The sequence below is a fragment of the Capra hircus genome, chromosome 18, assembly GCF_001704415.2.
Source record: "Capra hircus breed San Clemente chromosome 18, ASM170441v1, whole genome shotgun sequence".
In the NCBI taxonomy this organism is placed as follows: Eukaryota; Metazoa; Chordata; class Mammalia; order Artiodactyla; family Bovidae; genus Capra; species Capra hircus.
In genome coordinates, this window is record NC_030825.1 from 40294143 (window position 1) to 40310481 (window position 16339).

Genomic DNA, 16339 nt, shown 5'->3' on the forward strand with positions numbered 1-16339 from the left:
CTGGCTATTGAAAGGACCCAGTATTTCAAGTTTACATACTTCTAGCAGCACACCTCTCCTTCTTCACCCTGTCAAGCTCTTTGTGACATTCTTGTCTCTTTGCCGTGATGGCATGCTGCTGTCACCGAGGCCAAGGGTGTGAGCCCAGTCTCTGCAGAAGTCAGGTGCTCAACATGTTTCATTCTCACACACTGCGTCTCTAGTACTGGCAGTCATCTTACAATTGTGAACTGATTTTATCATCACAAGAGTTTATTTCACCCAACCCATCTCCAGGATTGGAAAGGCAGCCCCCTAATAGAGTCTAAACAATGGTGATCATTCATCCACTTGTCACTCTCCCAAGAGAGCTTTCAGACATTCTCAGCTACTCTTGGTTTTGGAGTGAAAATGCGTTTCCTAATATTATTTTTCTTGTACTTGCAAGAGACTTCTGCTGTAGAACATAGAATGTTTCTGCAGAAGGAAATCTTGGGCAAAAAGAATTCCATTTATCCAAGCCAGTTCTGCAAATTCTGAGTCTGTGTGCCAATAACTAGAGGAAGTATGTCACCACAGTGGAAAGACTGCACTCGAGAGCCAGGCTTCCTGGGTTCACATCTTGTTTCTCCCACCCTGGACAACCGACTCATCCTCCATGGAGCCCAGTTTCCTTCCAAGGATTGTTATGAGGATGAAGATAATACAAATTACATAGAATATTAGAACAATGCCTGGTATTGGCTGCCAGATTAATAGAGACACACAGACATTATGTGAGGCCCGAGAAAGTAAGTACTTTCGCCTTTAGAGCCAACCAGTTTATGAAAAGTGAGAGAACTGAAGAACATGTGAAATGGTGCCATGGGAATGTGATCATCAAAATTCAGAATTGGGAGGCTACAGGATAAACAACTCAGGTTTTACAACAAAGACATGACAAGATTGAGGCAGAGAATGAGGAGGAAGTGGGAGAGGGCCACTTAGGAGAGTGGAAGTGAGAATAGACCAGGGAAATACTGTGATTACCAGGCAGTACCCTCAAAGGCAGACCCCTCATGGTTCACGATCTTGAATTTAAGCTGAGATGCAGTCAACAAGGTTACGTGATTTCTCCAGCTGTGGTTAGTAGCATGATAAGAAATGGCAAATATACAAAAGGGGGCATGTTCAAGAATGCTGTTGCCCACCTTCCGAACTTCTGTCTCTAACAGTAAGAATTATTGAATACAAGGGAAAATCCTGTGCTTAGAATGCAGCTTCTTAAAAATGAACTTAATTCTCTGTTCACACTATTGATCAAGTTGGTGCATTTTGAACTGTTGAATAGTATAAGGGGATGTGACTGTTGTTCTTCAGTTGCTGCTGCTGCTAAGTCGCTTCAGTCGGGTCCGACTCTGTGCGACCCCATAGATGGCAGCCCACCAGGCCCTGCCATCCCTGGGATTCTCCAGGCAAGAACACTGCAGTGGGTTGCCATTTCCTTCTCCAGTGCATGAAAGTGAAAAGTGAAAGTGAAGTCGCTCAGTCGTGTCCAACTCTGTGCAACCCTAGTTGCTAAGTCATGTCCAACTCCTTGCAACCCCTTGAACTGCAGTATGCCAGGCTCCTTTGTCCTTCACCATCTCCCTGAGTTTGCTCAAATTCACGTCCATTGAGATGTACTGTGTTCCAGAGCAAAAGACTTACTACAGAATTTCTACCTTGTTCTTTGGAAAAACAGCAGGATAGTTATCTTTAATTTGTCTTTTCTTGATGATCATGTACTTGCATGTAGTGATTATTTTATAGACTTCCAGCTAGAGTTTTATCCAAAACGTTAACTTCTGTATTGGCCTCCAAATAGATGCCTTTTCAGACCAAGATGCCAATTATGAAAGAAATGGAAACAATTCTCATTCACGTGGGAAGCTCAAGAGGACAAAAAAAGAAGTCATAAGACCGAGAAGCAAAGTGACCTCAGGTAATGTGACATCAGTTGCTGCCTTAATGGATGCACAAGACTGAATTAATGCTGAAATGTGTTGTCATAGCAAGGTACTCAGTTCAGTTCAGTTCAGTCGCTCAGTCGTGTCCGACTCTTTGCGACCCCATGAATCGCAGCACACCAGGCCTCCCTGTCCATCACCATCTCCTGGAGTTCACTCAGGCTCAGGTTCATCAAGTCTGTGATGCCATCCAGCCATCTCATCCTCTGTCATCCCCTTCTCCTCCTGCCCTCAATCCCTCCCAGCATCAGAGTCTTTTCCAATGAGTCAACTCTTCGCATGAGGTGGCCAAAGTACTGGAGCTTCAGCTTTAGCATCATTCCTTCCAAAGAAATCCCAGGGCTGATCTTCAGAATGGACTGGTTGGATCTCCTTGCAGTCCAAGGGACTCTCGAGTCTTCTCCAACACCACAGTTCAAAAGCATCAATTCTTCGGCGCTCAGCCTTCTTCACGGTACAACTCTCACATCCATACATGGCCACAGGAAATACCATAGCCTTGACTAGACGGACCTTAGTTGGCAAAGTAATGTCTCTGCTTTTGAATATGCTATCTAGGTTGGTCATAACTTTTATTCCAAGGAGTAAGCATCTTTTAATTTCATGGCTGCAGTCACCATCTGCAGTGATTTTGGAGCCCAAAAAAATAAAGTCTGACACTGTTTCCCCATCTATCTCCCATGAAGTGATGGGACCAGATGCCATGATCTTCGTTTTCTGAATGTTGAGCTTTAAGCCAACTTTTTCACTCTCCTCTTTCACTTTCATCAAGAGGCTTTTTAGCTCCCCTTCACTTTCTGCCATAAGGGTGGTGTCATCTGCCTGTCGGAGGTTATTGATATTTCTCCCAGCAATCTTCATTCTGGCTTGTGTTTCTTCCAGCCCAGCGTTTCTCATGATGTACTCTGCATATAAGTTAAATAAGCAGGGTGACAATATACAGCCTTGGCGTACTCCTTTTCCTATTTGGAACCAGTCTGTTGTTCCATGTCCAGTTCTAATTATTGCTTCCTGACCCGCATACAGATTTCTCAAGAGGCAGGTTAGGTGGTCTGGTACTCCCCTCTCTTTCAGAATTTTCCACAGTTTATTGTGATCCACACAGTCAAAGGCTTTGGCATAGTCATAAAGCAGAAATAGATGTTTTTCTGGAACTCTCTTGCTTTTTCCATCATCCAGCGGATGTTGGCAATTTGATCTTTGGTTCTTCTGCCTTTTCTAAAACCAGCTTGAACATCTGGAACTTCACGGTTCACGTATTGCTGAAGTCTGGCTTGGGGAATTTTGAGCATTACTTTATTTACTAGCATGTGAGTGAGTCCAATTGTGCGGTAGTTTGAGCATTCTTTGGCATTGCCTTTCTTTGGAATTGGAATGAAAACTGACCTTTTCCAGTCCTGTGGCCACTGCTGAGTTTTCCAAACTTGCTGGCATATTGAGTGCAGCACTTTCACAGCATCATCTTTCAGGATTTGAAGTAGCTCCACTGGAATTCCATCACCTCCACTAGCTTTGTTTGTAGTGATGCTTTCTAAGGCCCACTTGACTTCACATTCCAGGATGTCTGACTCTAGATTAGTGATCATATCATAATGATTATCTGGGTCATGAAGATCTTTTTTGTACAGTTCTTCTGTATATTCTTGCCACCTCTTCTTAATATCTTCTGCTTCTGTTAGGTCCATACCATTTCTGTCCTTTATCGAGCCCATCTTTGCATGAAATATTCCCTTGGTATCTCTAATTTTCTTGAAGAGATCTCTAGTCTTTCCCATTCTGTTCTTTTCCTCTATTTCTTTGCACTGATCGCTGAAGAAGGCTTTCTTATCTCTTCTTGCTATTCTTTGGAACTCTGCATTCAGATGCTTATCTTTCCTTTTCTCCTTTGCTTTTCGCCTCTCTTCTCTTCACAGCTATTTGTAAGGCCTCCCCAGACAGCCATTTTGCTTTTTTGCATTTCTTTTCCATGGGGATGGTCTTGATCCCTATTTCCTGTACAGTGTTGTGAACCTCATTCCATAGTTCATCAGGCACTCTATCTATCAGATCTAGGCCCTTAAATCTATCTCTCACTTCCACTGTATAATCATAAGGGATTTGATTTAGGTCATGCCTGAATGGTCTAGTGGTTTCACCTACTTTCTTCAATTTAGTCTGAATTTGGTAATAAGGAGTTCATGATCTGAGCCACAGTCAGCTCCTGGTCTTGTTTTGTTGACTGTATAGAGCTTCTCCATCTTTGGCTGCAAAGAATATAATCGATCTAATTTCAGTGTTGACCATCTGGTTGATGTCCATGTGTAGAGTCTTCTCTTGTGTTGTTGGAAGAGAGTGTTTGCTATGACCAGTGCATTTTCTTGGCCAAACTCTATTAGTCTTTGCCCTGCTTCATTCCACATTCCAAGGCCAAATTTGCCTGTTACTCTAGGTGTTTCTCGGAGAAGGCAATGGCACCCCACTCCAGTGCTCTTGCCTGGAAAATCCCATGGACGGAGGAGCCTGGTAGGCTGCAGTCCATGCGGTCGTTAAGAGTCGGACACAACTGAGCAACTTCACTTTCACTTTTCACTTTCATGCATTGGAGAAGGAAATGGCAACCCACTCCAGTGTTCTTGCCTGGAGAATCCCAGGGACAGGGAAGCCTGGTGGGCTGCCGTCTATGGGGTCGCACAACGTCGGACACGACTGAAGCGACTTAGCAGCAGCCAGGTGTTTCTTGACTTCCTACTTTTGCATTCCAGTCCCCTGTAATGAAAAGGACAGCTTTTTTGGGTGTTAGTTCTAAAAGGTCTTGTAGGTCTTCATAAAACCGTTTAACTTCAGTTTCTTCAGTGTTACTGGTTGGGACATAGACTTGGATAACTGTGATATTGAATGGTTTGCCTTGGAGACGAACAGAGATCATTCTGTCGTTTTTGAGATTGCATCCAAGTACTGCATTTCGGACTCTTTTGTTGACCATGATGGCTACTCCATTTCTTCTGAGGGATTCCTTCCTACAGTAGTAGATATAATGGTCATCTGATTTAAATTCACCCATTCCAGTTCATTGTAGTTCGCTGATTCCTAGAATGTCGACATTCACCCTTGCCATCTCTTGTTTGACCACTTCCAATTTGCCTTGATTCATGGACCTGACATTCCAGGTTCCTATGCAATATTGCTCTTTACAGCGTCAGATCTTGCTTCTATCACCAGTCACATCCACACTGGGCATTGTGTTTTCTTTGGCTCCATCCCTTCATTCTTTCTGGAGTTATTTCTCCACTGATCTCCAGTAGCATATTGGGCACCTACTAACCTGGGGAGTTCCTCTTTTGGTATCCTATCATTTTGCCTTTTCATACTGTTCATGGGGTTCTCAAGGCGAGAATACTGAAGTGGCTTGCCATTCCCTTCTCCAGTGGACCACATTCTGTCAGACCTCTCCACCATGACCCGCCGGTCTTGGTTTGCCCTGCAGGCATGGCTTGGTTTCATTGAGTTAGACAAGGCTGTGGTCCTAGTGTGATTAGATTGACTAGTTTTCTGTAAGTATGGTTTCAGTGTGTCTGCCCTCTGATGCCCTCTTGCAACACCTACCCTTTTACTTGGGTTTCTCTTACCTTGGGCGTGAGGTATCTCTTCATGCTGCTCCAGCAAAGCACAGGTGCTGCTCCTTACCTTGGACGAGGGGTATCTCCTTACCGCCGCCATTCCTGACCTTCAATGTGGGATAGCTCCTCTAGGCCCTCCTGCGCCTGCGCAGCCACCGCTCCTCGGGTTGCTCCTCCTGGCCACTGGCCCAGCCTCGGGGTGGCTCCTCAGGGTCACCGCCCCTGGCCTCGGGCACGCAGTAAATATCTTTTACATTCTATTTTGTTTGATCTTAGTGTTGCAGACTTTGCTTTCATTTTATATAGGTCTGTTTTCTTGGTATATTTTTTGGCCATCCTCTTTTCACGTATGCCCAAATAAAAGGCAAGTTGTTTTTTTTTTCCCCGACAATGTTTTCCATCAAAAAAGTCTTCTTAAAATCCTTGTAAAGTCTTTCAAATCATAGTATGCTCAATTTTTTATTTTTGAAAAATAATATTTCTTTCAGTGACCTCAGTCAGTATCAGTGTGGGCTGATGATAGAGATCGCCTGACAGAACGGGTAAAAAGAGAAATTTAAAGTGGACCAAGTAAAATTCTTAAGAGTAGGAGCTCACAGCTTCAAGGGTTAGGTGTCCTTGTCAACTAGCCCCTTAAGTTTCCTTTTAAAAAGCAATTTAGAAAGTGTTCTTTAAAAAACAAGAAAGAGTATTCTTGTAGAGACATTTTCTCATCTAGGGAGAATATATTTCTAAAGAACAAATGTAAAAATCAACTTTTCTGAATGCTTTGTAAATGGGTGCTTGTGAGTTAGGGGAAAATATAATGATATAATTCAGTAAAGTTCAGTCTCTCAGTCGTGTCCGGCTCTTTGCAATCCCATGAATCGCAGCATGCCAGGCCTCCCTGTCCATCAAGTAAAGATGAGATATTTTGGAAAACTTAATTCTGAAATTTCTTCTGGTTATCATTAAAGCAGTGATGTTGAAGATGCATTTGAGAAGTTTGGATAAAGCTATGTCTTGAAATTTGAGTTTCAAATGGAGCAAAGCCTCTAAATTTATATACTACTTTGTATAAAGTGATTTTAACTATTCCTTTGTAAAACTAAATTATTAATTAAGTGTACATTTGATGTCTCACATATACCCTTCAAGTTTATATCATCACATTTGCTCAAAAATAACTTTTTAAAAAATGTCCTCGTTGAGAAAAGAGATTGTCTTGTGTTTTTTCGATGTGTGGGCCTTTAAAAAATTTTGTGTCACTTTACTAAGTTTCACATCAGTGCATCTAATTGCTCTGAGAATATTCATATAGTGGGTTATCATCTTCTTTCTTTCCCATTGTTTTTGGCTGCCCTGGGGCTTTGTTGCTGCACAGGCTCTTCTCTGGCTGCAGAGAGCGGGGGCTGCTCCTAGTGGCGGTGCGTAGGCTTCTCGCTGCGGTGGTTTCCCTTGTCACAGAGCACAGGCTCTAGGGTGCACAGCCTCTGTGGCACGTGGGCTCAGGAGTTGTGGTGTAGGGCCTTAGCTGCCTCGTACCCGGGTCCTCCACCCCAAACCAGGGATCGAACTGTTGTCTCCTGCATTGGCAGGTGGATTCTTTCCCACTGAGCCGCCAGGGCAGCCCTGGCTTTCTTTAAGTAACAGGTGTCATTCTTGCCTTGCTCTGTGCTTTCTTGTTCTAATGCTTCCTTGTTACTTTTGCCTTTATTGAAATCTTGTTTTTCAATAGTTTTTAATTCCTTATCTTCAAGAAGTTGTGTCTACATTCCTATGCCTATGCTTTTCTAATTGTCAGACTCAGGAATGACACAGTCTCTTTGAACTCTCATCTGCTTAAAGGAACATGGTACAGGTTAATTTCCACCCCCCACCCTCATTCCCTAGATCTTGTTAGTATAACTGTGGGTTTTATTCAAGTTATAGTTATATTAAATAATTATACAGTGTCAACTTTAAAAGGAGAACAGCATGAAAGTTGTGAGTTTAGTTTTTCTTTGGGGCAAAATGAGGACTATAGCCCAGGAGACAGCATCTCAGTTAGTTTTAAGAAACTGTGTCAAAGAGGTAGGGGGCAAGGTCAGTATATGTGATTTTGGTGAAGGGGAAGAACATGCAATCAAGCACTTTTTTTCTTTTTTTTGCAGAAGGTTTCTGCTAGCAACAAGAGTAGTCATCACCCGGCAGGATTTTTTTTAATATGAGGAGTGTTTTTTTTAATATGAGGAGTGTTTTTTTTAATATGAGGAGATATCAGAATTGGGCTCATAAAATCAGTTTGCAAAAATATCTAATTGTCTGAAGACCTGCCAGTTTTCCCCAGAGCACAGAGTGCCTCATTTCTGCTCTGCATCCTGAACTCCTTTCACTGGGTGTTGAAAATCAGCAACTGCAGCTGCAGATGATTTAATCCTTATAGATGACAGTTTTCCAGTTTGTAATTGACAAGAACTTCTCTTAAGAATAGTTTTTTCTTGCTTTTATCACAGCCAGGTATCCAACAATCCTTTAGAACTTATTTCTGTTTTAACTGGTTTTGTATTTGTCACCAACCACTTGGTACCATGACTTTTCACTTCTAGTGATTAATTTCATCTCGCCTCTATTCCAGTTATTTTTTCACAGAAGAGCTATTGGTGGAGGTATCTTGGAAACTTGTGAATAATCAAAAGGAGTCTTTCTTGAGCCTTCCCAGTGTTGCTGTTCAGTTGCTTGGTCGTGTCCAGTTGTTTGTGACCCCATGGACTGCAGCTTGCCAGGAGGCTTCCCTGTCCTTCACCATCTCCTGGAGCTTACTTAAATTCATGTCCATCGAGTTGGTGATGCCATCCAACCATCTCGTCCTCTGCCGTCCCCTTCTCCTCCTGCCTTCAGTCTCTTCCAGTGTCAGGGACTTTCCTAATGAGTCAGTTCTTCACATCAGGTGACCAAACTATTGGAGCTTCAGTTTCAGCATCAGTCCTTCCAGTGAATCTTCAGGACTGATTTCCTTTAGGATTGACTGGTTGGCTCTCCTTGCAGTCCAAGGGACTCTCAAGAGTCTTTTCCAGAACCACAGTCCAAAAGCATCAATTCTTTGACACTCAGCCTTCTTTATGGTCCAACTGTCACATCCATACATGACTACTGGAGCTTTGACTACAAGGACCTTTGTCAACAGAGTAATGTCTCTGCTTTTTAATATGCTTTCTAGGTTTGTCATAGCTTTTCTTCCAATGAGCAAGCGTCTTTTAATTTCATGGCTGCAGTCACCATCTGCAGTGATTTTGGAGCCCCCAAAAATAAAGTCTCTCACTGTTTCCATTGTTTCCCCATCTGTTTGCCATGATGTGATGGGACCAGATGCCATGATCTTAGGTTTTTGAATGTTGAGTTTTAAGCCAGATTTTTCACTCTCTTCTTTCACCTTCATCAAGAGGCTCTTTAGTTCCTCTTTGCTTTCTGCCATAAGGGTGGTGTCATCTGCATATCTGAGGTTATTGATCTTTCTCCCAGCAGTCTTGATTCCAGCTTGTGCTTCATCCAGCCTAGCATTTCTCATGATGTACTCTGCCTATAAGTTAAATTAGCAGGGTGACAATATACAGCTTTGGTGTACTCCTTTCCCAATTTTGAACCAGTCCATTATTTCATGTCTGGTTCTAACTGTTGCTTCTTGACCTGCATACAGATTTCTCAGGAGGCAGGTAAGGTGACGTGATATTCCCATCTCTTTAAATTTTCCACAATTTATTATGATCCACATAGTCAAAGGCTTTAGCATAGTCAATAAAGCAGAAGTAGATGTTTTTCTGGAATTCTGTTGCTTTTTCTATAATCCAGCAGATGTTGGCAATTTGATCTCTGGTTCCTTTGCCTTTTCTAAATTCAGCTTGAACATTTGGGAGTTCTCAGTTCACGAACTGTTGAAGCATGGCTTGGAGAATTTTGAGCATTACTTTGCTAGCATGTGAGATGAGTGCAATTGTGTGTTAGTTTGAACATTCTTTGGGATTGCCTTTCTTTGGGATTGGAATGAAAACTGACCTTTTCCAGTCCTGTGGCCACTGCTGAGTTTTCCAAATTTGCTGGCATATTGAGTGCAGCACTTTCACAGCATCATATTTTAGGATTTGAAATAGCTCAACTGGAATCCCATCACCTCCACTAGCTTTTTTTGTAGTGATGGTTTCTAGGGCACACTTGACTTCGCACTCCAGGATGTCTGGCTCTAGGTGAGTGATCACAGCATCGTGGTTATCTGGGTCATGAAGATCTTTTTTGTATAGTTCTTCTGTGTATTCTTGCCACCTCTTCTTTATATCTTCTGCTTCTGTTAGGTCCAGACCATTTCTGTCCTTTATTGTGCCCATCTTTGCATGAAATGTTCCCTTGGTATCTCTAATTTTCTTGAAGAGATCTCTAGTCTTTCCCATTCTATTGTTTTCCGCTATTTCTTTGCATTGTTCACTTAGGAAGCATTTCTTATCTCCCCTTGCTGTTCTTTGGAACTCTGCATTCAGATGGGTATATCTTTCCCAATGTTAAAGGAAGATTTTCCCCAGACAATTCACTGATCTAATAGGCTGTTATTCAGTGACTCATGACAACATTCACTCTAGCAGATAGGAGCTCTGAAGAGCTTTACAAGGGGAGAGATTTTTATAGACAGAAATGAGCAGGAGCAAGGGCATTATACTGGGCATTTGCTGGTTGGTTAAAACAGGGTTGCTTCCCTTATGTGGAGCAAGGGGAAGTCTTGGAGCTCTGTTATATAAGTTGTGCTGGGCAGGTGGGTGCTGACTAGTTGAGCATGGCCTTCCTTCCCTGGGAGAGCCATTTGCTAATGTGGGGCTTAGCGTGAGTGACTCCATCTTGAGCCTGATCTCATTACTTTAACATCAATGAGACATATGTTAGCAGAGTGTACAGTTAAAACATAGGATCAATTGCTATAACAGAGGCCAAAATGGTAGCTTAAGTAAAACAGAAGTTCATTTCTTTTTTACGTAACAGTCTGAAGAAGAACTTTATGGCTGAAAGGATAGATCCTTGGTTGACAGGACCCAAGTGCTTCCTTGTTCTGCCATCAACTTGTAGCATCTATCTCATATCTATAAAAGCTGTTTCTTCTTCCAGAATTCTATGTTCACATTCTAGCAAATGAGAAGGAGAGACGAGAAAGTTGAGGGATGGGAGACAGGAGGCTGATCTTTCTTCTTTTTCCCTTAAGGGCATAGCCTGGAAATTGCACCTGTTACTTCTCATATCCCATTGGCCAGAACCAGAACTCATGTCTGCACCATAGAGCAGGGAGGACTGGGAAATGTAGTCCTTAGCTGGGCTACCAGGTTCCCATTAAAGAAAGGGAAGAGAGAATAGCCAACACACTCTGCAGTGAATGTGATACAATTCTTTCCTCATAGTCTTCTCCTCAAAACTCTGTAGACATCATTCTCTTGTTCTTTGGCATTTAATGCTATAGTGGAAAAGACTAAGGCTAAGGCTAGCTACCCACCCCACCTTTTTTCCTGGTAGCCTTTTTTTACCCTATCAGATTGCTTGTAGAATTTTTTTTAATCCTGTACTACAGAAATTTTCTTAGCATGCATTTAGATTGCTTTTCACTGATTTTTGCCTAGAATGTGATGTTGCATATATACATCTTTCTCAGTTCAAGAAAATTTTATTCTCTTCTACCCATTTATCCCTCTCTTTCATTTGCGTTGGTTTACACCCTGAGAAATACCAGTTATCTGTGTGCTCTCCTGCTGGTTTCTACCCTCCATATCTTTCCTGTCATTCTTCTAAGTGAAAAGATGGTTTCCTATTTATCACTCTTTCTGTTGCATTCGGAGAAGGCAATGGCACCCCACTTCAGTACTCTTGCCTGGAAACTCCCATGGACAGAGGAGCCTGGTAGGCTACAGTCCATGGGGTCACTGAGGGTCGGACACGACTGAGTGACTTCACTTTCACTTTTCACTTTCATGCATTGGAAAAGGAAATGGCAACCCACTACAGTGTTCTTGCCTGGAGAATCCCAGGGACGGGGGAGCCTGGTGGGCTGCCATGTATGGCCCCCAAAAAATGACTTTGTTTCGATTAAGGATGTTAAACAGCCTCCTGAAATATTTTTCTGGATTTTGCTGTTGATTTTTAGAGCTGTCGTTTCCTCTGAGTCCTTTGGAGTCAGTTTCCGGGTTCTGAAGTGCTATTCATAGGCTCCCTTTTAGTCTTTGGTTTTTTTTTTTTTTCCCTTAAGGCAAGATCTGTCAAAAGACATTTGTCTAAGACCAAGAATTGGATCACTCTTAAGTTTAGCAGCCTGTTGGTTTTATTTCGTGGTCATAACCCCTTCTCAGATCAGCAGTTGATGTTCTATGTCAGTTTCCTGTTCCCAGCGAGCTGTCAGCCTAATGGCCCTACTCTGAGGTGATGTTTTTCTCAACTCTGCATGTACTGCTTTAACTTTCACGTCACGGGATATTATTAAATCCAGTCTCCAGATGAGAAAACTAAGCAGTTAAGTCATTAAGGCTTCATCATAAGTCTCAGTAAAAGGCAAACCAGCTCTGGACCTCAGGTCTTTGACTCAGAATTCAGTTTCTTCAGTCTTTCTTACTTCTGTTCATCTTGATAGAAAAACAGGGCAGTTGATCCGAAGAGCATCTCAGAACCGTGTCCTGCCCCAGTAGTGGTAGCTGCGGTGATTTTGCTGCTAAGCGTACATACCAGCCTTATGAACATCAAAGGGAGTGCTCTAAGAAAAGAAAAGAGGGCAAAGTGGACTTGCTGTGGTCAGGTCAGTGTGCATGGGTCCAGACACTCATGCTTTGAAAGAAATCAACTTAAGTTCATAGCAAATAAGCATGGTAATATCCAGATACTGCCTTCAAATAACAGTTTTCTTACTAGAAAAATGTGGAAAGAGAATAAAAACATTAACGGTGATCTGATAAACTGCTGTAAATGATCATTTCCTAAAGTCTGTCAGAGATATGTTCTGATTTATTGAATAAGAGCTCTTTTTTGGTAAAATTATGAGGCCGATATTTCTGCGGTAATATTTATATTCTGGCAACTTTATGATTGATCTGATATTTTCATACAGAGGATCTGGGTCTTGGAAGAGTAAGCGAAGAGATGAGACATTAGTAATGTGATGCTTCTGCTCCAGGAATCTGGCTTTCTACAGATGGAGCAACAGTGGGAAACGAGCACTTTGGCTTCCTACATAAAACAATTTGCATTGTTTTTAGAAACAAATAATCTTCAAGCAAAATAGAAATATTTCTATCCTAAGCCTTTCCCTTGAACATAATCAACTCTTTTTCCTATAGGAGACACTCATCTTTCAACCACATGTCACCAGCCTGCTCAGGCTAACACGGTAAGTACTTCACCACAGTGCACATCTTGAAATGTGGCTCCCTTCGTCGTTCTTGGTGGGTTCTGCCAGAACTCTCCTCTGTCTCCTAGAGGGCTCTGGATATAGTTTTCGAAGAAGGAAAGGAAAGTACTTAGGTGCAGCAAAGAATCAGGTCTGGTGGATGCTTTATTAAAGAAAATTTTAAAGCCTTTTTGGCTATGATGTTGGTATAATTATTTGTTGGTCGGTTGTTGATTTATTCCCTACTTCATCCCAGACAGGATTTGTGGCATCTTATCAAAATATATGCTGTGCAATAACATTTAAAAAAAATTTTTTAAGGAAAAAGAAATTTGAGTGAAAGGAAAACAGTGGTAGGAACTCTGCATAATCTATAAAATTTCACCTTCAAGGGACTGCTATGGCAGTCCAGTAGTTAGGGCTTCATGCTTCCACTCCAGGGAGCTCAGATTTGAACCCTGGTTGGGGAACTAGGATCCCACAAGCTGTGCAGCAAAGCATACCTGCCACCCCCGACAAAAATTTACCTCCAAGAAATTTCTCAGCCTTCTTGCTGCTGTGTCCTATATTGTCTAAATATAGATGCACATTTACTTGATCTAATATTAACTGCAAAATATGTGTTTCTAGCAGCGTGAAAGAAGGAAAATAGAGATGAAGTAAATACCCTTTATTTAAAGCAGCATCTCCCAAGTGATGTTCTGTAAAATAACAACCAGCATTGCTTAAAAGAAGGAAAACAAGCAAAGGTTTATGCCTGTAGGACTTCTCTGAGCCTTTCAGCTGCCCAGGCCTCAGCATCTGCACTGCGATCACACCCCAGCCCACGCCACCGTCATCTCCCATCTAAGCTGTGCATCCACCACCTCTTGGCCCCTTCCTGCCCGTTCCCAACCCAGCAGTGCGAGGAGTCCTTCAGAGCAGAATTGGATCACGCCCCTGCTCCTCGAAGCCCCTAGCATCTTCCCCACTCAGACTGAGTAAACTCACCCTGTTGTCATTGGCCTCACCCCAGTGCTGTCCTCACCCCCACCCCCAGGGGCTTCCTGATCACCCCGGTCCCCACTTCTGCTCATCTAGCCTCCTCGTTCCTCAAAGCCAGCAAGCTGCGGCCTCAGGACCTTTGCACCCCTCAGCTGTCCTTCTCCAGTGCATTGGCAGAGCTTCCTCTCCCCACTTCATTCAACTGTCAGCAAGAACACCCTCTCCTGACAGCCGAGCACCCTTCCTCTTCATCTGCTTACCTTTTTTTTAATGTTTTTTTAACTTGATTCAGTACACGAATCGTGTATCTGTCACCACCATGAAAATGGAGGCTCCATGAGGCAAGAACTTGGCTCATTTTGTTCACTGCTGTGTCCTTGGTTCCCCAGAACATTACTTAGCACATGGTAGATGCTTAATTATAATTTAGTGAATGAGTGACAGTAAGCACAGGAATACAAATTGTGGCTCTTAAAGAGGATAATACGGTATGCCACTTTCTCAAGACTGTGCACAGGATCTTGTTGAGAGAAATGCCTGTTAATATCATACAGGATGTGGGGATTCTAGAGCAATTTTAGAAGCACTTGCCTTAATTATTCATCATTTAGGAAAATCATATTCAGCCTTCTCCTTTGCGGATTTTTATCTTCTAGTCCAAGACTCTGTGCCATCATCTCAGCCTATTTCCTTCGGTGCCACCTGAAGTCACACCACAGGGGGTGTCAGTCACGGCGGCACCTACCAGCAAGCCTCTCCCTCTGACACCAGAGCTCCCCGGGCCTGGATCTGTAACACGTGCTGGAAAAGCTCTGGAAGAAATAACTTCAAGCCCCAAAGAGGACTCACACCCAAGTGTCTTCACCAGTCACCCACAAGTACCCTTACAGAATGCACCTGATCAGGTGAGTGTGGAAAACTGAAGTCACAGCCGGTCACCCTTGTGACCCTGAAAGAGCCCTCTTTTACCCTTTCCTTCTATGTGGTGATGCTTCAAGAAGATGCTGCTAGGAAGGAGCTGTTTTCACCCTTCACCCCTGAGCAGAACATAGGAATGCCTGACAATGATGGGGTTCAGGGCAGGCTGCCCCAAAACGTGCCACTGTGGCAACCTGGATTATCTCAAGCTGAAGACAGTTAAGGCCCAACAGACTCAAGAAGAACTTTTTACCTCCTACTTCACCGCCTGAAAGAAATTAGATTAGGAGCTCGAACCAGGAAAAGAGCTATTAATGTTACCACGATCAATTTTCTTACATTAGAAAAACTTCTCTATGTGGTGTGACAAGCATGCATTTACCAGACCTTTCCCCTTCCCATCTTTCTCTGAATGTCTTCCTCCACTCCGAAGTCCCAGACCCCTGGCCCCTTCTTAGTTCAGGATGGGATCTGAACCTCAGTCGCCTGTCTGTGAAACTCCCATCTTTGGGACTCCCATACATACGTAATTATATTTGTTTCTCTGTTGTTAATAGGTTTTATGTTGGCTTAATTATTAGCCCAGCTGAAGAAACTGGAAGGGAAGAAGGGAAAAGGTTTCCTCTCCTAACAGACAAGCCTGTATCCCAATTCAGAGCTAAGCAAGTCTATGGAAATATTCCACAATGGGTTTTATACACACTTCAGGATTTAAAGTCTTATTATTTAATGATATTCCATTTAGTGCTTCAGGCGAGGAGGAAGCCTTATTCACCTGCCCCACTTTTTCAGGAGCAGCAAACCCTTCTGACAGCTCCTCCTACTCAACATCTCAACTCTTTTTTTAATCTTTCTTCCCCCTTTGCCCCAAACCTTAAGATAAAGCAAAGCCGCCATGACAGTTTTGACTGAAGAAAATTATCCTGCTTCTACCCATCTTTTTTAAACACAAGCTCTACTTACATGCAAACACTTCCCTGCTGAAGAGGAATCCTGTTTGCTCCGAACCTGCACTCAGTGTTAATGGAAGCTAGATGTCCACTGTTGTCTCTGCTGGTATTGTATTCCCCTGGGGAGAAACTAACCTACAGTCATTTCTTTTTCTTTTTTTTTTTTTAATTTTAAAATCTTTAATTCTTACATGCGTTCCCAAACATGAACCCCCCTCCCACCTCCCTCCCCACAACATCTCTCTGGGTCATCCCCATGCACCAGCCCCAAGCATGCTGCACCCTGCGTCAGACATAGACTGGCAATTCAATTCTTACATGATAGTATACATGTTAGAATGCCATTCTCCCAAATCATCCCACCCTCTCCCTCTCCCTCTGAGTCCAAAAGTCCGTTATACACATCTGTGTCCTTTTTCCTGTCTTGCATACAGGGTCGTCATTGCCATCTTCCTAAATTCCATATATATGTGTTAGTATACTGTATTGGTGTTTTTCTTTCTGGCTTACTTCACTCTGTATAATTGGCTCCAGTTTCATCCATCTCATCAGAACTGATTCAAATGA

At 42.8% G+C, this 16339-nt stretch overlaps 1 protein-coding gene across 1 annotated transcript in view; it reads left to right on the top strand.

The window, feature by feature from the left end:
- Positions 1–16339, top strand: part of PKD1L3 (polycystin 1 like 3, transient receptor potential channel interacting) — an 82097-nt gene that overhangs the window by 1845 nt on the left and 63913 nt on the right. Inside the window, exons 3-5 of the mRNA XM_018063159.1 lie at positions 1826–1942; positions 12871–12920; positions 14561–14809. Coding sequence (XP_017918648.1) covers positions 1826–1942; positions 12871–12920; positions 14561–14809 — 416 coding nt within the window. The remainder of the gene's footprint in view (positions 1–1825; positions 1943–12870; positions 12921–14560; positions 14810–16339) is intronic.